The 24855-nt window shown below is 39.4% G+C and overlaps 1 protein-coding gene across 10 annotated transcripts in view; it reads left to right on the top strand.

The window, feature by feature from the left end:
- DOCK7 (dedicator of cytokinesis 7) overlaps window positions 1-24855 on the top strand; it is a 109557-nt gene that overhangs the window by 7718 nt on the left and 76984 nt on the right. For all 10 annotated transcript variants that reach the window (XM_062581982.1, XM_062581980.1, XM_062581981.1 and 7 more), the window contains exons 2-8: window positions 1902-2007; window positions 17578-17753; window positions 17954-18022; window positions 20813-20942; window positions 21049-21261; window positions 21685-21770; window positions 23903-23969. In XM_062581982.1, the coding sequence (XP_062437966.1) occupies window positions 1902-2007; window positions 17578-17753; window positions 17954-18022; window positions 20813-20942; window positions 21049-21261; window positions 21685-21770; window positions 23903-23969 (847 nt within the window). The remainder of the gene's footprint in view (window positions 1-1901; window positions 2008-17577; window positions 17754-17953; window positions 18023-20812; window positions 20943-21048; window positions 21262-21684; window positions 21771-23902; window positions 23970-24855) is intronic.

Below are 24855 nucleotides of genomic sequence, written 5' to 3' on the forward strand. Positions count from 1 at the left end.
AGTGAAGGCTTCTCTTCTGTACGTTGTCAGGAATTACGCAAAACATGCACCAAGGAAGAGATCAGGTTTAAAGCAAAAATCATCTGCAACCCAGTGTGAGCTTTTAAATCTCATCAGCCATAGATGCATAATGTTTTCCATGCCAATGAGCCAGTTTAATACATTCCAAACTTTTCCATAAATGCTAGCAGTGTATGTGGTTTGTTCGTGTGTGTGCGTGTTTGTGACTGTGGGTAGGTACATGATGCGTGAAGCAGAGAAGATGGTTCTTTAGAGGGTGATCAGATAGCCTGAATATTGTCTGTACCCAGCAGGAGCTGTTTGGTCTGCTTTCAGAGCCACCCTCCAGAAGTGAAAACATAATCTCCTGTGGATAAAGGCAAACATAAAGCAAATGACTTCTTGCAGCCAGAACAAATAAAACATTTTTTTTCCTCTGCAGTCCACTTTTTTAAAAGACAAAATAATGCTTCCTCTAGCTAATCTTACTCCCATCCTCTGGCCTGAGGAAACATCTGCACTCCATTGTAGGCTTGGTTCTAGCTAGTTCCCTTTTATAGTTTCCTTATATTCCATTGACATTAGTTGCCTCCACCTGCTTCCATTCCTGTCCACCAGCACTGACTGCCATAGAAGTCCCTAAGCTAGGAGCATTCCCTTACATGTTGGTTTCCATCTCTTTGAAGCAGAGACTTTGTTCTGTGTCTGGGAGATACAGTGGGCCAAACTCCTACAGTGTGATGATGGACATTTGGGGGTAGATTTGGGATTAATGAATCTGGCATTCACTTCTGGAGAAGAGCACTTCCATGTTAGTGAGGTCGTGTTGACTAGGGCTAGTCAGAAGCTTTTCAGCAAAATGCTTACTTTGGATAGGAAGAGTCTGTGCTTTGGTTTTGCTTTTTAAACAAACACCTTTCCATTACAGCTGAAAACTTGGCTGTCCCAGTTCTACTGCCGAGGTGAACTGCAGCTTAACAGTATGTTATAAGATGGAGCACTGGGGACGGTTCATGTTTGACCCATGCCTGTTTGTTAAGACTGTCTTTTGCTACTGGCCTTTTCCTCTCTGATATTGTTCCTTTGCTGAGCTGTTCCTGTAGTAGGTTTACCTAACTGTTGCATTTTCTAGGACTTACCAGTGACATCTGGCTTACTGGGGAAAGTAAAAACCCAAGAGGAGCACAGTACTCAGCAGGTGTGGTAGAACTGATTTGTGTTTTTCCTTACTGCATAGTGGAATTTCTCTCTAGTGAGGCATTACATCCTGGTAGTTGATGCGTTGCATGTCTCCTCTGCTGGTCACCATAGTCCTTCTGCTATCTTTTCTTTGTGAAAAAGGAAACAAGTTTTTGTTCTGACCTAGCCAGTTGTTTGCCATGTATCATTTCAACTCTCTCTGTGTAGGACTGCTTTTCAGGTGTTGAACTGAGTATTGAAGAGATTGGCTGTTAGGGAGAAGATAGCTGCCAGTGCTCATCTCTGTGTCTATAGAAAACAAAACTAGGCAAGATAGGAAAATGAGACAGCAGAGCACGAGAACAGATGTGTGACTAGGCTTGAAACTGCTGTGGGGTGTGGACAGTGCTAGAGGAGATCTCTTCTTAGTAGAAACTGGAAAGAGCCTGTTGAGAGCAAGTTTATTTGTGCTCAGTGTCACATGTATTTTATTGCCACATCCGTACTAAAAAGGGAAAAAAAAATGCTGTTAAGAATATGTCTTACAAGAATTTTGTGACTTTCCAGGAGTTTAATATACATGGTCATACAGGCCTTTAACACTTGTATTCCAACCGATCCACTAAGTATATGATTTTATGCCAACAGACTGAAGAGTATTTGATATATTGCCTTCATTGTAATTGTTTTACAGAGATAATACTGTCCCTGTCTTGTTTCAGAACTGTAGCTGCGGAAGTCAGGAAGCAGATCTCAGGGCAATATGGAGGATCTCCCCAGCTTCTCAAAAACCTCAACATTGGAGGCAGCGTCTCTCATCACACAACCGTAAGTAATAGTTGGAATATAGAAGAGTGAAAAAGGTGTGCATAGTTATTTTGATTATAGTCTGGAAAGAAGTTACAATGTCTGTTTGCATGCCAACAAATTATTGACTTAAGTAGCACTGATAACTCTAAGGTAAATAATTCTGTGTAGAAAAGCTGATTTAATCGTCTTTATCTTGCAAATAAGTTGACATAGCTGAGTGTTTATGTTCCTGCTGAATCTTTGTATGACATGGTCTCTTCAGATGAGATCATAGTTGTTTTATCCTAGGAAAGTCTGGATTGGGCATTAAATTCCACATGCATGTCTGAAGCATGAAGAGCTCTGTGCAAGATTGTGCTCTTAAGGTAGTTGCTTTTTTGTTGTGGTCATTGAGGGTGAAACCACAGCGGATGCTATAAAGCTCTTCTGCTCTTCAAAAGTATTTTAAATGTTATAGTGAAAGTTTGGATGTGGTTATTCCTAAAGAATATATATTTATTTACGTGTTTACAGTCCACTTTCAAGAATGGTTGACACGTAGGCCAAGGTATCAGAATTACTCTCACTGAATTCAATTTTTTGAGCACAGCTTCCCAGTAACTTTCAAAATATGTTCAGCTTGGTGGTATAAATTTCAAAAGTTCAGCAAACTTTTTCAGGCTGGAACTATATTTTTAGAGGTGTTCCTTTGATTTAGGTTGTTGCTCTGAGTTATAGCAGTTTCTTCGGCAGTAGTCAACTTCTAAATAAATACATAGCATCTTGACCTCTTTGAAGTGGATTGGTTAGATCAGGCAGTACTGAAAATGTACCTTGAGTGGGACAGTCTGTTCTGAGAATACAAGGGTTCTTCCTTTGTTTTGGAGTAGGGTCCTGTAGAGTTTCATCAGTTCATATCCTACTCTGTTATCCCATGTAATACACTAAAGCTTCTGCATACAGAGCACAAGTGCTCCCTTAGAGCTTGTGTCATCTCAAAAGGGATCTTGAAGACAAAGTTGACCCCTGCCTTAGAAGAGTGACTTAGCTGCAGGCTGGAAGTTAATCTTTAAGGAGATACGGCTGTGCCAAAATCACTGGTGAATGAAGAGGGCTGGAATTTGTGTCATTTCACTGTGCGTCAGCTGTGTGACTACAAGGAGACTGTAAGGCTGACTTTATCAACTGTGCGCCCAGCCTTAATGCTGAGTGAGCATGAAGGAGGAAGGGTTAATGAGTGGTGTGTCCAGAGCTAATGTTTTATTGCTGCAGTCTCTGTAGGGGTGTGGAATGATAATGCAAAGCCCTGACTTGGCTGTTCTGCATGATCTTTTGCATAATCCAATGTTAGATAATAGAGAGACCCCTGCTATTAGGAGCTTAGGACTGGATGGAGCTACTCCGGATCGTTGAATCTGCTTCACTGCAGCAATGGATACCTAAGGAATAGAGGCGTACTTTTGAAGGACCCGTTGGATATCTGTCCCACAAGCTTTTGTGCTCCAGTGGTCTTGCAGACAGTCTCATGTTGGAACAAACTGAGTGAATTTCACTTCTACTCCCCATTATTTTTCTAAAGTAAGATTTCTTCTGTGTACCTGTATGTGTGTACCTGTATGTGTATTTGTATGATTCTATGATACCTCTTCAAGCTGTTCCTCAGTCAGCCGTATTTTTGATAACTTCCTCCCCTACTTGTCTCACCTCTTTCTGATACGAATTGTATCTTCCACTCTTTATTTCTAAAGTTTTCTGTTGTGCTATCATTAAAGTATACATGCTCAGAGCTTCAGTCCCATGGAGCTGCATATGTACTGCTTAATGCAGGATCTGGGCCTTGCGGAGGGATTTGGTTGATCAGAATACTGTCAGTCCCTTATTTGGTTCCTGTGTCTTTCATTATCCTGCTGCTGTTGTCTTTTCAAGTAAATCCATGCAAGAATCTTTAAAAATCCTGGAAAAGGTCCATGCTGACTGGAAGGAAGCTCTTAGCCTTTCCTATCACACTACATTTCATGATGATTGGCATGATTAGCTGCTAGTTTGTCATACTAAATTCTATACTGAGCAGGGGTGGTTTTCAGAAGTACGATTAACATGAAGTGATAGTTTGTAGAAGGTAAGTCTTTAGCAAAAGTATATTTAGGTGAGGCATGAGTCTCTGTCCAGAGACTGAATAATATGGCAGAGGTTTACTTGCAAAGAGTTTTGGGTCAATTTCTCTCCCTTAGGCATGCATCAAAATCTGCTGTGCCTGCCTGTCCTGGTTTAATAACAAATGTTATACAGATAGAAAGCGTTATTGCTGTTAAATTGAAATAGATACTTGGTCTGGAAAAGTTCATGCCCTGGTTCTACATGGTTGTTTTGTTTAGCCACAATGGTTTGCAAACCTTGAGCAGGATGCATGGTATGCGTTTAAATAGCAAATTCAACATAAAAAAAATACGGCTATTTTAATAATATGGTATGAGTGAGTTTCATTTGAACATCGTATGACTTTCTCCTCAATTGCAGCAACTTGTGCTTTTCAGTCTGAAGGATAGAACTGGAAAACTTTTAATAATAATGCAGATGTGTTTTCTCCTATCCAAAGCATCTTGTTCATATTATTTGCATAGTAATGATCGAAATAAGACCTCATTGTTCATTCTGTGTTGGCAGTTGCAAATGGTAGCAGCTTTTGGTGATTATTTGGAAAGTTCCACAATGTGCAGTCTGCTGTAGACATTTTTCTAGAAAAATGTATGCTTTTGTGAATGAAAGACTACGCTTGGTTGGTCATTTGATTTCTTGTTGACTGAAGCGTAGTACAGAGACTTTTTGCACTCAGCAGGCTTGTGTCTGTTTGAACATAGGATAAATGAAAAAAAAAAACCTGTTAGCTGAACTTCAGCAAGTCTATTCCGTTTTGCTTCACAAGCAACAGACAAAATGCCACTAGAAACATTTCTAATTTTGTGTGTGGTGGAGCTGGAGAGAAGACACTGCTTTCAAATGACTGTACAGGAACATGACTGTTTATTGTTGTCAACCTCTTCCCCTCTGCCACTCTAAGAGAAGCTAATTTTAATTGTACATTCCTCAAACCACAACTATAGGTCCAAAGTCTTCAAAGGTTTTTCCTGTGTAACTTAACTTGGTGGATGGGACTGTTCACAGGATGCAGCTTTTGCGGCATTGAGTTTTTATTTTTGAAATCCAGAACACAATGCACTGACAGTGTGTTACCCAGAAACAGGGGTTGGTAAGTTCTTAGGGTTAGATGAAGGAATTCTTATTTTTTTGAAGTTATTTTGTGAGTCTCTAAATCCATTGGTCAGTCTGGTGTGTTTTTGCACCTTGTTATTTGGGTACATGATTGGCAGTTGCTGTGCTCATCTTCTGTATGTTAAGGGGGTTGAGCCCTCCTGTTGCTATTGAGCAACTCCTCCATTACTATTGAGCTCAACTAGGTTGACTTCTCTCTGAGCAGCTTCTTCAGAGTAATGTAGGATGATATTCACTGAAAATGGAAAGCTCTCGCTTCCTTTCAAAAGAATTCCTTGGCATCTGCTAGGATGGGACATTTACTTTGTTTATTCGATGAACTGGACTGTTTACTATAGACTATTATAATCTCTCGTGACTCATCACTTTCTTTTCTATCCAAGTTTGTTTTTTCTTTTGAGCAACTCCTTGTGCAGTGGCGCTTGTTAACTCACTCTCTGACCCTGTATTGCACTAGTCACTCCTGCTGCTGTTCGCTAAATGCTGTGGTGTGGCAGAGGCCTATGGGATTTCTTTGGCAGCATTTCTGCGGTAGTCTTACCTGGATGAAACTGGATTCTTGGGCAGTAAATAGGTTAACATTTGTTACTGTTGAAGTGACTCAAAGCTTTCTTTAGATCTTGATATGCCTGCCTTGGTTTGCTGTTTAATGGCTTGTTGTGCTTGTTTGGTTTAGGAAAAGGAGTTTTTAGGTTTGTGTCTGCAGGTCAGGTACCACTAGTCCATTTCCCCCCCCCCCCCCCCCCCTCTGCTGTCCTTTTATGGGGGCAGATGATGTTGTCAAAGGACAGAAAACAATCATTAGATATCTAGACTTCCCTTAATTTCCTGGCTTCTTGCCCAGCTGTTTCTATCATTTGGCAAGTTTTGTTACTGAATTTTGTTTTCAAAATAGATGAGAACTTAAAATCTTGGATTTCTGAAGACTTGTAACTGCAAAAGATTGTTTGTTGAAATGTTTTTATTGATGTCCAAAACTTGATTCATTTTTTCCCTTCTAACCAATTGTTAAGAGTTACTTTAAAAAATTTTAAAATTTTTGATCTTTCAAGGTGTATTTTAATTGCAAGAGCAACATTTCACAGGACTTGCAAATAAGCTAAACAATGTAAAATCAGTTGTTTTACAGAAGCATGAATGCTGTTCCCAATAGATTAATGGTCATAGTTCCTATCTATTGGTGTATGTTACTGCATAGTTGAGCATTAATATGAGAAGGTGCACTGGTACAAGAGATGTTAATTAATCTGGAAATATAGTGGTGCAGATTCTTGGACATGATGTGATCTGACCATACCTGCTCTCTATGCTCCATTTTCTACATATAAAATGAAGATACTAAAATCTGCCTATCTTTGTAAAGTGCCACTGGGTTTATGAGCATTATTCAGTGTAACTGAAGTCTTGTCTTAGACTTACTGGGTGTCAGACTTCAATTCTGCGTATTCAAATATAGTATTTAATTATTATGTAAGAGACTGTAGGTTCCTTTGTATATTTTCATTATTTTACTGTCATTTAGAACAAGAAAGAAATGTAATTTGTACAAATGAATGGAAAATATTGCAAAGGAAAACATGACAATACCCTATTTGGTATAGAAAAGAATGTTATGAAGTGATCAGAGCCAAGTAATTTTATCACCAAAATTACTACAATTAAAGGAGAGTGAGCCAAGTCTTAATGCTCTCTCAAAGCTGATTAAGGCTTAATAGTGCCTCCCATTATATGTATTTCCTGGAGGTTTTGCCCTTGCACACTGGATGGCCTGTCCTCATCAAATGGGAGGATGGGAGAGGCATCCACATCCTCTTCCCTGCATCCTCCCATTAGAGATTACTTGCAGTTCACTCTACTTTGGTGCAAATGTCTCCTCTAATAAACTGAAACTGTTTCTAAAATCAGTAGTGAGTCTTGTTGCAAAGATCAGGAGCATTTTATTTATTAGGTTGGTGGGTCTGGTATCCATAAAAAGTTGGTGATTGGTTTATTCTCAATAATTTAAACAGTATATACATAACAGAGATAGCAATCTTAACTAAAAACTATTATACCAAATAAATTCAGTTACTTAAAAGAAATACTCAAGACAGACCTATTAATAAATACTTAGAAGTTAAAAAATGCAGTTGATCCTACTCTGTTTAATTAAATTAGCTGTGAAATCTCCTTTTTGGGAATAAAATGCATAAACAAGCTAATATTTAATGAAAATACTGCTAATATCCTAAACTGCAAAATATCTTAACATTGGATTCAAATTACAGTGGAAAAATATTCACTAGTCTGTTTGACAAGTCTTCTGCAGTAATGCTGCTGTGGTCCCAGGGGTGTTGCTGTGTTGCAGAAGCAGCACTGGATGGGAAAGCGGCTCCTTCATGATGCTAAATTACAGCTGCTTTCTCCTTCTCCGTTGTCTTGCCGCTGCTTGCTTGTAAAGGCTCAGGAGAGCAGGCTGAGCATGCCTTAGCACCGAGCATAAGAGAGTGCATAGAGAAGTGTGCGTGTGTCAGAGGACATGCATGAGAGGGTAAGGTGTAGACCTACTGCTGCAGCAGTACCTCTGGGTATGTGTGCTCTTGGCCTTTTGCAGTCCTAAGGCAGTTTGAGTTCATTTTTATCCTTTTTAACTGAGCACTGACCTCATTTGAATTAGGCCTCCCTTTCTGTTGCCTGGGCTCATGGAGAGTGCGCACGCAGGTTTTGCACTGGCCTGGCTAATGCTGTTGCTCTGCAGGGGCACTCGATCACTCTGCAGAGCCCACGAGGAGACTTGCGAGGCCAGGGGTCCCTAGTCAACAGGGCTGTGCCTCGCACTGTGACCGCAGAGCCTCTGCAGGACTCGTCTGGGTGCTGACTCAAAGCTGACGCATGCTGCTGGCTTCCTCAGGCAGCGCCATTTGGATGCACAGAGCTGAGACATCAGGATTGGCTGTACATGAAGCTGGCTTGGATTTGCGCAGTTTATTAGCTCAGGTCTTGCTGTCCATGAACATGGCAAAAGCAGTAGTTTCTTTGCCTGGGTACATACAGAGTTCAGCTGTGCTCCCTTAGTGTGGCTCCTGAGCTAACAAAGTAGGCAGCTCCATGCAGCACCAGCTTTGGCATCTCTGCGTGGGTCTTCTGGTTAATCCGTATTCTGGGTAAATTTCCCACTGGTAATAGAGACATGACTGTGCCTTCCCCAGGGAAGAGCTTGCACATTGGTGGTAAGGGAGGTTGGGCTGCCACAGTTCACAGCCATGTGTGAACCATAAGGGTCTGGAAGGATCCTGGGCAAGGGGGAAGGATCCATGTTAGCACCTCTGATGTGTTGTTTCTGCCGAAAGTGGGAAATGCTTTTCCCTTTTCTTCACTGCTGCTGGTTGTATGTCCAGCTCTTACCTCCCACCTCCTCTGGCCCCTTGTTGATGTTTTTCTGACAGGTTGGTGAGTTGAGTTGGCTCAGCGAAGGGTCTCCGAGCATCTGGAGTGGGAGAAAGCAGGTGGGGCTATCGGGCGGCCTGTGGTGGGTGGAGGAGCCAGGGGAGGAAGGGACTTTTCTGTCCATGAGCAAGGCTCAGTCTTCTCCTGTAACTTCACATTTTGCTCCTTTGTTGGCCCCTGTCACTTGAACTGGTCTCAGTGCTCCAAGTATGCAGGAGCACTATGATTTTTCTGGTCAGCTGTTTGGGTTTTCCCTGTCCTTTATTAAGGAGCTTTGATACTTTCTTTATTTCAGTTTCTGCACACTTCTCTCAGTTTCAGTACTGTTTATCAGAAGGTAGTGTTCCCTTTCAGATCAACCTCAGCACTTGTGTTTTCTGCATCAAAGTCTTTCTGTTCTTGAAACACACTTTTGTTAAAATTAATGATTTGTAGTCATCAAAGAAGATACTTTCTTCTTATCCATTCTGGGAGGCATAACTTGTATCTTTCTGAGTGTGAGAAAATGCTTTAGTATTCCCAGGTAACTAATTAATGTCTGTTTAATATTTCTATATCCAAATGACTTCTTACATTAGTAACCAGTTATAATAGCAAATAACCTAGCAGTATTTATGCATGAAACATCTCATTGATTTTGTGACTGGTTGTTATTATATTTAGGATCTATCTTTAGCTAAATGTATTTACAAATATTTTCTTTCATGAGAGGCTTTTCCTATTTTAAGCATTGGGATATGATATAAATTTTCCCCTCGTGAGTTGACATAGATTACACACCATTGGTATCGTCTGTAAAGAGAACCCAAGACTTAATCATAAATATTCTCAGATTTTAAAGTACATGTCCCAAAGTATTTCTAAATTAATTTGTGTTTTAACAGAGAATACTTTTAGGAATTTTTGGAGGAGTTTAATAAATATATATTTTTTTCCTCTGCACAAAGAGGAAGCTTAATTCATGATATGCAACGCTTGTCTTAAACATCACTCCTCTATAAATTTCCTAAAGGAAGATATATTTATATTCTTTTGCATGAAGGTCACTTTTTCAAACACATGATTATCAAATAAAATGTATTTTCTTTCAGAGAGAGGCTTTCTATCTCTGGCCAGTGTCTTGAGCAAGACTTTATCCTCATCAAGTAAAGGATAAAATTATCCTTTGTTTGAAGATGATACTTTGTCTGTTGGACCAAATGGTTCCTAAATTTTCCAAGAGTAGCATGTTTACAATTTGTAATGAAAGACTTATATCATTTATTCTCTATAGTCTTTGCATCTTTCAAGACACCATGTAAAAGAAGTATTGAGAGCTAAAGCAAAGCAGGAAGTATAAAACTACATTCTAGTGATTGTATGCATGTATGTTGAGGCAGTGACTACATTTTATGGCTGAGGAGGTGTCATCCTGGTTTGGCACAGCATCTCTCCGTGGTTGATGAAAACCAGAGACTTCATCTCCGAATCTCCTTTGTTCATTTGAGTATTTCCATATGTTATAAATACAACAAAAAACTTATATGCAGAAGTTCTTTTCATGTGTATGTATGCTTTTTCTTAAAATGCAGTAAATGGTAGCAGAAGAATATGTGACTCTTAGAATTTGAATCCACTGGTGACTATTTTTTGTGTAACACTTCATGTGAAATAAAATGTAATTTATGCAAGTAAAACATTCATTGTTTAATTAGTTGAGTATTGTCAGTGGTTGATACTGCATTGCTGAGCTTTCAAAAACTCTTAGAGTGAATATAGCTTGTAGTTTCAAACAAAAGGAATTCTGATGCCTCTATTTAGCAAATTAATTTCTTTAACCAATACCTTCTTGAATTTGCCTGCAAGTTCTTTTTTTTTCTTCTCAGTATGAGAAGAACATGTTTCCTGTACTTTCTACTGTGAATCAAATTTGTTGGCTCACGTCACAGTTCCCTGCAATACCAGCATTGCTTTAAAGGTGATGAGATTTTGACATACAAGAATAGGCCATCTGCACTCCTGAATGCTCAACAAGGGAAGTGACTTTGCCCTGGAGAGCTAGCGATAAGGAAGAGAAGGCTGGGGATCAGCTTTGAAGTGATAATCCCATTCTTCTGTCTTTCTAAGATTTTGCTCAGGGAGGCAGTAGGCGGGAGGTTGGTTTTAATTTGGAATTTGAAGCTTTGGCGCAATCTGTTACAATGTTAACACATTATAGATTGTTTAATATTTAAGGAGATACTGAAGTTAAGCTGAAACTTTGTCCTACTTTCAGGATTGGCAAGAAATATCATGCTGATTCCAAAAAAGTGCCTAGCTGCCAAATAAAAATAGTCAGGATCCTCCCTGTGATGAGGTGCTCTACAAGGCTAATTTTTCAAGGTCCCTTATCATATCCTCCCAGGGAGTTCTACTCCCGCACAGGAGACAGGAAATACAACCCTCTAGTTTTTGCCATTGTTGTTTTAACAGGGCCACAAATTTTGTTGTGATCTTTACAAACGAATGCAAAGACCCTTTGCTCCTTGGAGTTGTGCATCTCATTTTAGATAAATGGAAAGTTGGGCTTGGATTGGGAGTTGAGGGAGAGGGGTTCAACCCCCTATCCTACCACATGAATCTTGTCATTCCATTCTGCAGTGATCCTTTGATACAGCATTGCAGTTGTCTCCCTCTCCCTAACCACTGCTTCCTCTCCCTGTTTGCCCTCCTACATGCCGGTGCAAGGGTTGGCACTCCTATACCTACCGTGAACTGAAGAGGAGGAGGAATCAAGATTACAACCAACCTGGCAACAAACAAAATTAGCTTTTTGGCTGCGCAGTGTTTGTGCCGACACGAGGCAAGGGGCTCTGTGGGAGTGAGAAGAAGCACCTTGGAGATGGAAATGCAAAGGGAACCACGCTTCTCGAGGCTGTGCTGATGAGTGCTCGCTGGAAGAGTTGGTGAAATTGTAGCTGCGATCCTGGTGTACTGCTTAGAGTGAGTCCCACAAGAGCATCTGTGATGATCAGTACAACACACATGAGTTGAGCAACAAACTGCTGGAGCAGGATCTAGAAATCTCCCCTCTGCCCAGCTGTTTGTGTAGGGAAAGTGCGGTTTAAAGTCCTTCAGGTGAAACTCAGGATGCCAGTGGCCATCAGGGCACACAGCAGTGATCTATGCAGGACTTGCCTGAACACAAGTGGGTTTTTGCTCCCTGAGTTTTTTTTTTTTGTGCTTCAGTCTATATCTGTGAGATGGGGACGATAATTGTCCTTCTCCCCCCCACCCCCACCCCGTACAAGTTCCTACTGCTGTCCCTCACCAGACACCTTAACAGGGCCTAGGACAACAGACCTCTAATGTTTTGATATTAGCCTAGAGGTATTTGGCTCAGTAAGGCAACAAACTAGAGGCAGAGATTGTTCAGGCAAGGGCACATAATGATGGCTAATTAAACTGTATGCTAATTTAATACCTTTTCTTGAGCAGGACAGAAAAGTGCATCTAGGGAAGGTAGATTGTCTGCTGTCCCCCCTGTCTGTTTAGAGCCCACCACTACCACTGTTAGCAAGGCATCCCAACTGTCTGCAGAGTTACCTCGCCTTCACGCGCTTCTGATTGCTCGGCCGCCGTCTGTGCAGGGTGGCTCCTGGTTTTCCTGTCAGCTGTGGCCAGCCCTGCAGGCTGGCAAACCCTGCGATCACTGGGGTGCTCTGGAAATCCTGCTTGTTGGAGGGGAACCTGTTCTGCGCACAGCAGGACCTGATTTCATTCATCTTTGTTCTGGAGAGCACTGAAACAGAGCAGGTTTAATACAACCCCGTCCTGTGCGTTAGGTTTTTCCTCTGGTGGGGTTGACTTGGTCATGATCCCAACAGAATGGTACATGTGTGCAGCTTTCCCTCTGTTAACCATTGCCCTTACGGTCTGTGGATGAGATTCATGGCTAAGGCAAACAGGAACTTGTGTTACCCTCTGTGGAGTTACGCTCCTTCCTCTAGCAGGAGTTCACGGTCCTGCCGCCAGATTTGTGCAGATGCTTCTTTTGTAACTGAGAATGATGATGCGGGTGCTCAAGGAAGGAAATAAATGGGAAGGAAACGCATTTTGTCTAGCAGAGCACTAAAACAACAGCAAAATACAATGTTTGCTATCCAGAAAAGGAGAAAGTCAATAGGAAACGAAACTTTATTTTCAAGCTTTTAAGGGAATATAACAGTGAAGAATAACACTGCCTTAAAGAAGAAAGCTTGACTGTCCCTGTTCCGTGAGTTATAAACCTTTGAAATAGGGCTTTGTAATACAAGTACCAAGAGCTGTAACTACAACACACTTTCCACAGGTGGAAATCTGTGTTGCTAAGTACCCTATGTCAATCAGGTCAATCAGGGTGGTGTCTTGGTAGAGCTGAAGAAGTATGTCTGTGGTCATGTTAAGAGCATATGTAGAGTCATTACTTGCGAGTGATGTCTTTGATTTGCGGTGACTGTCTACATCTGAAAGAGAGAGCCTTGTGTGATTTGTTTGTATGAGCAGCTCACCTGTACGTTGTATTTGATGTTTACGTTGGCTAGGGAGCTGGTTATGCCCGTCTTGCTCACACTGAGCTGCCCCTTTCTCCCTATTAATTTTAATAGCCCCAGCATAGTAGTTGCTGGAAATGAGGTGGCAGTGTCTGACCCCAGGGACAGAAGTTGAACGAAGACTCTGTCAGGGAATGATCTGAGGGATTGTCCAAAAAATGATCTTTAATTACAGGTCATTCTTTTTTTTTTTTTTTTAAATCAGTTGATTATTAGTAGTAGTGATTCTAAGAGCTTTCCTTTGCATATTTTTAGCATACCTCTGCCATTAATTTAAACTGTTTCGTAATCCTAGCTGTGAGGATGATCAAAGCTTGTGTACAGCTTCAGTTTCCGGAGGGCCTTAGTAAACTCCTCTTGGCAGAAGCAGATATGCTGTCAGCAACTTCTTACGCTAACACTCCAGTATTCCTCCATTAGGTTTTATTAGCCTGATGGTGGATTGAAAGTTTGCAAATACATGCCTAAAATCATTCTTGTGCCTTTGGAAGTTTGATGAAGAAAAACTGGTTGCGCTTGTGTGGAAGAAGTGTCTGCTGTTCCTTTCTATGAACTGTCGGGTTGAATTGAAATGGCATTTCCTGGAAGCTGTGAAAAGCAGTGATTGCATATGGTTGGCAAGGTGCAGCCTTGTCTCTGAACTGTCAGCAGACAGTAGTGTGGAAGAGGACTGCTTTATCACTTTTTATTTGTTCCCTGCGTTTCTGCAGCAACAGATTTGAAAGCCTTTCAACATGCAAGTAAAAGTGGGACTTGTTTGCTCTGTTCTTGCGATCTATCTGGAGTTCAGTCATATGTCAGAATGATGCACAAGAATAAGGATGAAGGTTTTGTAAACCAAGACAGTGTCACAATCCTAATAAGCAGTGGGAGTCAGCTGCTGAGTGCATCATTGCTTTCAGATGGCATTAGGAAAAATAAACCAGGTCTGGAGACTCTGAGATGAGATGATAAAACAGGTTGTTCTTCTCAGTCAGCAACAAGGCTTGGATGATTAAATTGGATAACCTGGTCTTTATCTGAACTAGTTGAACTCTTTGAGTGTGTTGTTCCTATGAAAACTTCAGATGACTGGTGCTTTGGTCAGGCTGCAGATACTAGGAGAACAGCCTGTTGTATAGTATTTTTGCTCCTGGTCTAACCCAGAACTTCAGAGGGGTGCAAAAGTGCAAAACAGGATAGAAGAAGAGTTAAACTATCAACAGGGAATGCCGTGAAAGGCTCTGTGTTGGTTCAGTTCAAACTTTGGAACAACATTTGTGTTCATTTTCCTTTTTGATACATTTGTTCATCCTTTTTTCCTCCCCCTCTTTCATCACTTTTTTCCCCCACAAACATCTAGAGCTTAAAATAATGTGCTTGCCTTTTATCTGCCAATAGTCTGACATGAAGTAGTTCCTCTTCATAACCATGAATTTATGTTTGGCCTGTTTACCCAGATGCTAGACAGTATTTCTGGCTGCACAGATGGCAAGTCTAATACAGGCTGCTGGGTTTGACTTTTATGTTTGTTTACATCTTCATGGTACAATAGTTATCTGAAGAGACAAACTGGAAAACTGTAAAGTGGAACCTTGGGCCTAATTCTGGGATGTATGAAGGGCTTGGGACTTCTTGGAGCACAGGTTGGGTGCCAAGGAGCCCCATGAACATTGCCCACCTTTCGAGATCAAGCCTCTTGCTGGTGCAACTGGTTTTTCTTTTGTCAACTATATTAAATATTGTTGTTGGAAAAGTCAAATTTGAGATGTAAAATGCCAGAAATCTGGTGCATTCGGGACTGCACCCTTTCATTTTTCACCTACATTCAGTTGCTCTGTGTGGCTTACATGGAATATGTGTTTGAATGAACGTTCTGGTGTGTTGTGTCCCCATGAACTCTGTGTTAATACTTAGAGATACATTAGTAACCATTGTAATCTTCTTTTGTTTATCAGGATAAGGGGATTAGAAAGATAGGAGGAAATGAGGAAAAAGTTCCTCTTTATTAGCCTGGGGCAGCTTATTGGTAAATTAGTTTGTGCTGCTAGAAATGTAATACTTACATGGTCAGTTCAGTTTTGCTGGGCAACCACAGCAAAAGGAGGGTGCATTGTGTTTGAAACTGCAGAGGGTAAGAGAGGTTAGCAGGAAAAATAAAAATAAACCTTAAAATATTGTGGCTTAAAAACAATCTTCACTCATCTTCTGAGGGTACAGCAAGCTTCTGTCCCTCTTCCAGTGCCTTTGCTTTCAGTATCTGATGTGGAAGCAGCATTGCTGGTTGCAGGGGTCTGGGCTAGTAATTAACTACCAATTAATTCTGTGGCCTTTGTCCAGGCATTTTGTTATTTTTGTTTTGATTTACAACAAGTCTCCTTTTCTAAAATGCTTTTTGTTCTATTATAAAGTGTTTTGAGAGAATGGAGAAAAAGATTATATGCATGCAATGTAACAGTAGTGTTATAGAGCAGCTCTTCCCTTCTTTGGTCTTTGAAAAATATGCAATTGCTCAGTAATGAACTGTCATACTTCACTACTGCAAGTTTTGTCATTTATATAGTGCCATATGGAGCTGGTCTGTCTGTATATGAAAAAGAGGTACAGTGAGGGATGACATTCTAATTCTTATGTGGAAAAGAGTAATGACAAGTTCTACTTAATACGAGTTTTGCACTAACAAAATCATTTAAAAGTACTTTGTTTTTATTTTCAAAATTAATCTGCAAATCACATACCTGCAGTTCATTTCCTAAGTTGAAGATTAGAAAGGGGAAAAAGGATTATGGGTTCAGAGTTAAATAGGTGATGACCATGGTGAATTTTTCTATGTAGATATTGTTCTTTAATTTAGGTAAAAAAAAAAAAAAAGAAAAAGAAAAAAAGTCTAGAGACTCAGTGTTATGTTCTTTTTTTTTTTTTTTTTTTTTGTCATTGAGATTCTTAATGCCGTGAAGTCATGTGGTCTAGCTCAACTGATTTTTATTGGAGTCACCCCATTTTTTTGCCAAAGATTTGACTTCCTGTGTTTTAAGAAAACTACAGTATTTATTGAAGCTGACTGTAGTATGAGAGATTCTTTCAATACCCATTCTGTGTTAGCCAAGTCTTTTTCTTTGAATGAATTTAATTAATTTCAGAACTTTTTGGCAAGAGAAGTTTAAAAAGTACAATTTTTGGATTGGAATAGCAAATTTTTTGAGTAGCACATATTAAACTTCAACAGTAGGTGTTATTTTTAAAGTCATCTCCAACTGAAGAGAAGCCATGGTGTGGTTCCCTGTACCATAGAAATGGTCTGGGCGGCAGGAAAGAGGAAGTAGTAGAGAAAAATCACTGAATTCTGATGTCTGTCTATGACTAATACTAAACTATTCAGACTTGCTGAGATGTGCCAGGGAATTCTGGGAAATCTGTCAGTTGCTGTAGAAACTTGTTTTTCAAAACTAGTTTTTAATGTCTCATTTTCTTGGTGTGTGTGTGTATGTGTGTTTACATGCAGCCTTGTAGAATAATGTAGTATAATAATCTTTTCTCATAGAAAATACATAAATACATCATGTATATAAAGTGCATGGTTATGCAATATGAATATGCACACAGTATATGCAGTTAATTTTTGTCATGTATCTAAAAATAGCTCACTTCTTTGCAGTATGGTGAGAAAAGCACTTCCAGTGAAATCTAGTGCTTCCCGTCACATACGGTTGTTTAGTCATTCCTTGTGCTTTGTATAGCAGCTTTGTGCCCAGTAAATATGCATGTTAAGCATCCAGTATCTTTAGAGTTATGACGCTAGAGGTCCTAATATCAGGGAGAAGAGGTGGTTAAACTTGTACTGGTGATGGACAAACATTGTGTTTGTGTTCCCAAGAGAAGTCATTTAATTCAAAATAATATTAGTCTTCAGAGTTTTTTTGCTGTCTGAATTCTTGGGCCTTGCTTTGGATTGCTGTCTGTGGACTGTGCCTAAGGGTGAAAGATTGCTTTGCATCTTGAATGAGGATGAAGGTTCCCTTTGTGGTCAGTGCAGCGGTATGGTAAGAATAAGTCAAAAGAGATACACACGCAAAATAGTGCAATATTTGCTTTTGAAGAAAACTAATGTATTTCTTGAAAACATGAAATTTTATTTTTTGAAACGATAGTGGTGTGTATAATATAAATATCCAGAGATATCAGGTTGAAGATAAGACATTTTAAAATAGTTTATGTTGTGTGTTATTTAAAGCTAACACCACCACGTTTAATTATAGTCTGAGGTTAGATCAAGTTTCCTCAAAAAGGCAGAAGAACTGTATTAAAAAAAAATCACATGCACATATCATATTCTGCTTTATTTTCTTTTTATTTAAAGACCTTTCCATTGCTTATCTTTTCCTAGGTACCACTTACAGAAGCAGTGGAACCAGTTGATTTGGAAGACTACCTTACTACCCACCCGATTGCGGTGGAATCTGGCCCCTTGAGAGACTTGCTTGAATTTCCTCCAGATGACATTGAGGTCGTGTACACCCCTCGAGAATGTCGAACTCTTGTGTCGGCTGTACCTGAAGAGAGGTAGGAGGCAGCAGGGAAACATCTTGCTCAAAGGAGCAAATTGTTCTGGATTTGAGTGGCTGCAGAATCTTAGAAGTCTAAAATCTTTTTCCATAAATGCCTGAAAGTGTAAACACAGTCTTAAGTTAAAAGTCTCTGTGTTTAAGATGTCAGTATGTTATCTGTGATTTTAAAGACGTTTGTTCTTATTCTTTTAACAGTGAGATGGACCCTCATGTGAGAGATTGTGTAAGAAGTTACACAGAAGACTGGGCGATTGTGAACAGAAAGTGAGTTCCCCTGTGATATTTATCATCTTGATTTCAGGTTTAAATTTTCGTGGGATGGCTAGCTGGTGTGAGAAAGCTCAGAAATTATTATCCTGGCTACTGATTTCGTGTGCCATGGCTTTTAGTTGCCCAGGTCAGCTGAAACAATGCTTTGTGTTTAGCTGAAGTGATGCTTTCTGTTTTGAAAATTAGATCTCACAAATGTCAAAATCCCTTGGGGAATTTTTGAAAATGGAGGCCATTTTAATCAGCAGTAACTCCTTTAGAATGATCTGGAGATTAGGGAATGTAAACAAGTAAAATTACTCCCAGAATTTGTTTCTTTTTCTTCCTTCCATAAGTTTTTAGTTCTTATGAGAAAGAAGATCCAATAATTTTGTAAAGATGTAATGTTCATATGCAGGTGCAAGCTTCTGATGTCTAGGATGTCCTCAGCAGCATTCATTTGTTCCCAAAGAGACACTGAGAAAGTGCATCGTTTCAGAAATGATTGTTAAACTATCACAACGTTTACTTAATGATTGATCTATTTAGAGAACATATATGCATTGGTTAATTTTTGCAGATTAGCAGGAAAGTTTCAGTAGCTTTACTTTGAATGTACACTCTCTCAGATGATTGAAAGTCTGATGACTTCAGGAACTGCTGTCAAGGAGTAAGTGATCCATGTGATGTGCATCACCTAAAAATGACTTGAATGCAGCTACAGCTCTGCCCTTGTGGTGGTTGCTACAATTCATTGATTTAATGTTGTCCCAACCACCGCTTCATGGGATGCTGAAGATACGCTTTGCAGTGCTAAGATGACCTAATAAAAACATGGTTTGTAATCTCATACCAAAAAGAAATGAAAGCAAGCAAGCAAGATGCTTTATTAACTCCCAGCCTGTGTAGGCAGAGTCTAGACTATGCAGTATGCTTGGACAGTGTGACCACTTACCCAGCACAGTTCTCAGTTTCTCTGTGACTTTCATTGTGTTCTGGTATCTAGAATATCTGACTGTGATTCTTGCATTAAGGAGGATTAGTTGGAGACAGTAAGGCGTTCTGCCCCATACCGATCAGCTGTAGGTTTTGTTGTGTGTCTTCAAAACATGCGGGTAAAGACGTCAAAGTTGCCTGAGCAAGTGGAGAGTATGTTTAGTGCTACAGTGAAGGGCTGTCTGCTTCCTTCAGAAGCAACAGTCGCTGCAGGTTTGACTTGGATAAAATTGTGGCAGTGGACTTGGTAGGGATAAAGGGGTTATTGTTGTAGTGGAGGAAAAACCCAGAAGCCTGCTTGGGAAGGGTTGAATTGTTTTTCATGCTATAGCATGTCAGTGATCTGATACTTGAAAAGGGATGGTAGCAGATTTTGCTGAATCAGTCCTATTGGATGGTTGGCTGCAAGTGCTTTGACTAGCTCTAGAGGTACTAAATCCAGCTCTTCTAGCCTTAGAAAAAGTTGACTTCTGATGTGTCATCCCTCTTTCTCCCCCACCCCAGGGGAAATAATCTTTATTTTAATTTTTCTCTATGCTTATTTGTGCCCCAAATCTGGGGGACAGGGGAAATGGAACTATCAATTGAATAATTTTATTGTCAGTGGTAAATGATTTTTTTTCATTGGCCTGAAAAAGCAATAGAATGTTCTTTTTTTCAACATTACAGCATAATTTTTGTAGCCTAGACTGATGGCAGCAATAATCACAAGCATCTCTGAAGCCACAATTCTGATTTAGAATGAATTTACATCTGTTAGTGGAGCTGTGATTGAAAGGTAGTATCTGCAGCATGCTGTGCAAATGGCAGATACCAGTAAAGACTGTGCAGCTGGATGATAAATTCTCATCGTATTTTTTAGCTCTCAGGAATTATAACCTAGTGAGAAAAATACTTTACTCCTTTTTTTCTTCCTCCCTTTTATTATTCAGTAGTAGCATGTCCGTGGTTTTTCCATGTCTGTGCATCCTTCTGTGGTAGCTTCAGTAACAGGGCAGGATTTGAACGACTTAATTCTAGAAGTGACTGTGACACTGCTTCAGGAATTGTCTTCAAGCGCATACTCCAGGGAGACTCTGCTAATCATACTGTCCTCTCTCCGACTTAGGTCATTCATTCAGCCTAAATATAGGATGTATATATGAACAGTAGCTGCTCTCTGTAGCTCTGGGCATATGTATATGTAAATATAAACATAGTGCCATTTGGGTACCCAAAAATAAGTGACTCAAAAAGATTTGATCTCATCAGGAACACTAGACAGACTGTTTACTAGCAAGCACTCTTAAGCCCTGGAATGCTCTGAAGGCCCTAGTCCTTCAGCATATTAAGGTGCTCTGGGAAATTTTTAGTTGAGATTGGGCAGTCAGTATTTTCCAAAGGTGCTCAGCAGTTCATGCAGTCAGACCAGAAATTGGCACTGTGGTTTTTAAGATAGTGTTTTCTGCCACTACTTCATTCTTACTCCAGTGAAACCCATTGGCCTTCTATCCCTATATTTTTGGCCCCTTTTAAGCTTGCATCACAGTTGTCATATTTTATGACTGCCTCAGTTGGGCCTTGATAACGCTTCTTTTAACATCACTCAGCATTACTTTAAAGTTGAACAAAGTCACACTGCAATTCTGGGATACTGGTTTTTGGACTATTACGCAGGTACAGTGGAGACTGACTGGAAATACATTGCAGAGAACAGTTCATGCTTTAAGATGGACCATGCTGATAAGACTTGCTTTGTTCTGTATTTCTGCCTCTGGGGGTGGGGGTCAAAAAGGATGCTAAAATGCATTTTAAATACTTTGTTTTCAGATATCACAAACTGGGAACAGGATTTAATCCCAACACCTTAGACAAACAGAAGGAGAGGCAAAAGGGGCTCCCCAAGCAGATTTTTGAGTCTGATGAAGCTCCAGATGGCAACAGTTACCAGGATGAACAAGTAATGTGCCTTTAAAACCTTGCTACATAAAACCTAATTTATAGCCATATTTTAAAAGTGCAGTCGCTTTCCCATTTTAAGTTGCTTTTAATTCGTTGAATCTCAGGATGACCTTAAACGGCGTTCAATGTCAATTGACGATACTCCCCGGGGCAGCTGGGCTTGCAGTATTTTTGATCTGAAGAACTCCCTTCCAGATGCCCTTCTTCCAAACCTACTAGACCGAACCCCGAATGAAGAGATTGACCACCACAATGAAGATCAGAGAAAGTCCAGTAGGCATAAGGAGCTTTTTGCACTACACCCAGCACCAGATGAGGTATTTTTGTGTATATATATGGGTGGGATTAAAAAAAGTGGGGGATAGAGAGAATGTGAAATTTGTCAATCTGCCATGTACTTAAAGGAGTTAATATCATCTATGTTTAATTTCCTTGAGAACTTCAGCAAATTTGCCAGAGTCACAAGCTGTTCAGCATGTTCTCTTGCTATAGATACTATTTTCTGAAGACTTGTTTTCCTTTACAGTTATTCAATCCTCTGTAATGTAGATAAAATTAAAGGGATTTAATTTAGCACATTTATAGTTGCAGGTGAATGCAACACATTGTTAAGTCTTGGATTGAATTGGTGCTAGTGTCGTAGTAGGAAAAAAAATGATACATGAATTTGCTTCCTAATGGTATTAGTGGTTTGTGGAAATATCATGTGTTTTAAATTACTGTTGCGTGACAAATTTCAGGAGGAGCCTATAGAACGACTTAGTGTCCCTGAAGTACCCAAAGAACATTTCGGCCAGAGACTCCTGGTGAAATGTTTGTCTCTTAAGTGAGTATCACTCTAACAGACAACTGCATTATGGAAAAGAGAGTTTAAATCTGTTATTATATCCACATGCATCTGGAATAACTTTACTGCTTTGTTTACTGCTCTTTCATTTTAAAGAATGCAAATTTGATTGGTCTTGGGCTTAGAGTTAGTTCTACAAAGGATAAATTACAGAGTACAGAGTTACTGATGCAACTTGCATCAGATAGTTTTCTCTTTGAGAAAACTTTTCTTTATACTGACGTTATATAGAAAGTGTTCATCTTCCTTTGCTTTTCTGTGTATTCATTTTCAGCTAGTCTGTAGCTGTAACTCTCCCATATTACTAGCACGCAGGCTTTATTGTATTTGTACAGAGTGCTGCAGTTGGTCAGTCTGGCTCTGGAACAAGGATGTTTAAGGTGAGGGAGGTGGAGGGCGAAGAATAAAAATTTTTAAGCCTTAAAACATAAGACTAACATAAGACAATACTTTACAACTAAGATAGCTGAAGGTTTGCCAAAGTTTAGGCTCAACAACCTTGACTGTGTCCCTTTAAGAGTGAAGACTTTATATACTTAGCAAGCATTAACTGAAGGAATAGAAACCTGTTAAACAAGTTTAATGAAGTGGAGCTCCTGAATGTAGGGTTACCTGCAGCTGGTTCATTGCCTATAACTCTTCTCTAATAACACAAGGTAAAATTTTACTGTTATTCCCTTGGAGAAATAAAGTACAAAACTGATTTTCCACACTGCTGTATTCATCTTCTGTGTCCTCAGTTAGGTCAACCCTTCTTATTAGAGAGCTCCAGTTAGACTACATTGCAGCTCATAACTGAGATATATGTGTGGGACATATCTCCTGCTGGTAGAGTAATCCAGGACCTAATACAGCCATAGAGATGAATGGATTTTGCAGTCTTTTATGAACTGGAACAACATAATATGCAGTAGCAGTTGAGCTTCTTCTCCAAAGAATGGTATCTTTAGCATAAATAAGTTAAATGCTAGAAATTAATGATTTCTGCTACTTGGGCATCCCTTGCTATCTGTAAATTTATAGCAAATCAACCCAATTATGTGTTTGTATGCGTACCACAATATTCTCTGAAACTGTATTTATAATTTTAATAGCATGGAAGATTGGGCAATCTTAATGGCACAAGCAGAAATATGTAGTCTCTTCCCCAGGGATTTTTCAATCTGGGGAGAAATGTGGGTAAATTAGAAAGGCTACTGCAGTGCTTAGATGACCTAAGCAGGGTCTTTGTCAAATTCATTTAATCTATGTTGCAAACCTAGAAAAAATACCTGTTCTCCTGCATATTGCTCTCCCTACTGATGGGAATAGTTCTAGACTGAAAAGCTCAGGGTTACGCGTGTGTCCTACGTAGTGGGAGATCCCACCATGGGTTAGACATTAGTTTCTTGAGGAGGCTGTTCAGATAGGAGAAAGGGGTTTCAGTTTGTGCTCAGTGTGGTTTAGGGGCAGGTTTTGAAGGTGAAAACACAACTAAACATAAGCTTAGCTCTGTTAGGTCATTTTTTTTTGTAACTGTTTCAGCTGGCATAAATACTAGTTATTAGGCCAGAGATACAGCGACACTGACTAAAAGGCCTATTTTTCAAGACTCTCTGGGATAAATATCCATTGAACTATGTGATGTCTTGAGTTACATTAAAACTTCCCTGATAAATGTTACTTTGAAAAAGTGATACCTTTCTTGGACAGTTTCTGAGATACTGGCTTTATCTGACCAAAAGAAAAAAAAAATCCAGAATGACTATCCCTCTATCCCTGACTATCCAGAGAAAGGAACTTCATGGTCAGCAGTGCTGAGAGGAACAATTTAGCCATATCAACAGGTCAGCATTGTAAATTAGCACATAGGACATCATCTTAACGTAGTTATTGTTTCCTCTTAGAGGAGCTAAGTCTATTAAACTAAGATTAAGAGTTTGCTTCCCTTTATTCTCCCTTTTCAGCAGGAGCAAATCCTTAGGTTAGCTCAACTATTCATGATATCTCAGCTTAACAGTGGTCAGGCATCTCCTTATCCAGGAGGGAATTTTTTTTTCTGTATTTTTTTTTTTTTTTTTTTTTTTTTACAAAATGGAAGTCTACTGATTCATATGTTTCTTTCTTTCTAGATTTGAAATAGAAATTGAGCCCATTTTCGCAAGTTTGGCTTTGTATGATGTTAAAGAAAAGAAAAAGGTAGGTGATTCTCAGTGTGGTGACATTTCCATGCAAGCATTACAAACCTATATTAAAAAAAAATAGGGTGTGTGGTGGGATTAATTCTGAAAACAATCCTGTATGAGGACTTGTGGCATATTAGTGGTTGGAAGAGTGATAAAAACATTTCATGGCTCTGCTGGCTTAAGCCAACGTGAAAGCATCACTGATGTTTCATAAACATTCCCATGTGTTCTCCTGCTTGGTTCTCCTCAGCTGAAGCATAACTAATTTTCTAAAAATATTAATTATTTTGTGAGCACCTGAAATCAGATTATTTATATTGTCCATTCTTAGCTTCAAAAATCTCTCCCTCAGAGAGAACTTAACTTTAATAACAAACTTTTAATTTAGATTTTTATGACTTTTTTCTTTTGTGATTGAGCACTGGCCTGTCATGGTATGCGTCCAAGTAACTTTTTGTTAATGCACAAGAAAGTCATACTTTCTTAAAATCAAAGCAAAACCAAGCAATCTTTTCAGAATCTAAGTTAAAGGAAAAGCAAAATACATTAATTTCTCTATTTATGTTCTGTATTTAATATTTGAAGAGTCTTTTACTTTTCTTAATTCAAGATACTAGCAGCAGCAGAGAGAAAAATGTTAAAAATATGCTTTTTGACATTTATCTCTTTAAGACTTGAATCTAATGCATTGAGTTTTAAGTTATGTAGATAAGAGTATGTGGAATATTATGTGAACTTTGTTTAATATTTAAATCACATTTCATAAGCCAATTTTATCATCTCATTACTCCATTTTTTTTTCTTGTGTAGTCAGTTCTTTAGTGACCTCTGGTGTTGATAACCACTCATATTCGTTTCAGCTTTGAAACCTTCATATAGTTGAGAATTTGGTGTTTCAG

Source organism: Rhea pennata, chromosome 8 (genome assembly GCF_028389875.1).
Source record: "Rhea pennata isolate bPtePen1 chromosome 8, bPtePen1.pri, whole genome shotgun sequence".
Taxonomy (NCBI): domain Eukaryota; kingdom Metazoa; phylum Chordata; class Aves; order Rheiformes; family Rheidae; genus Rhea; species Rhea pennata.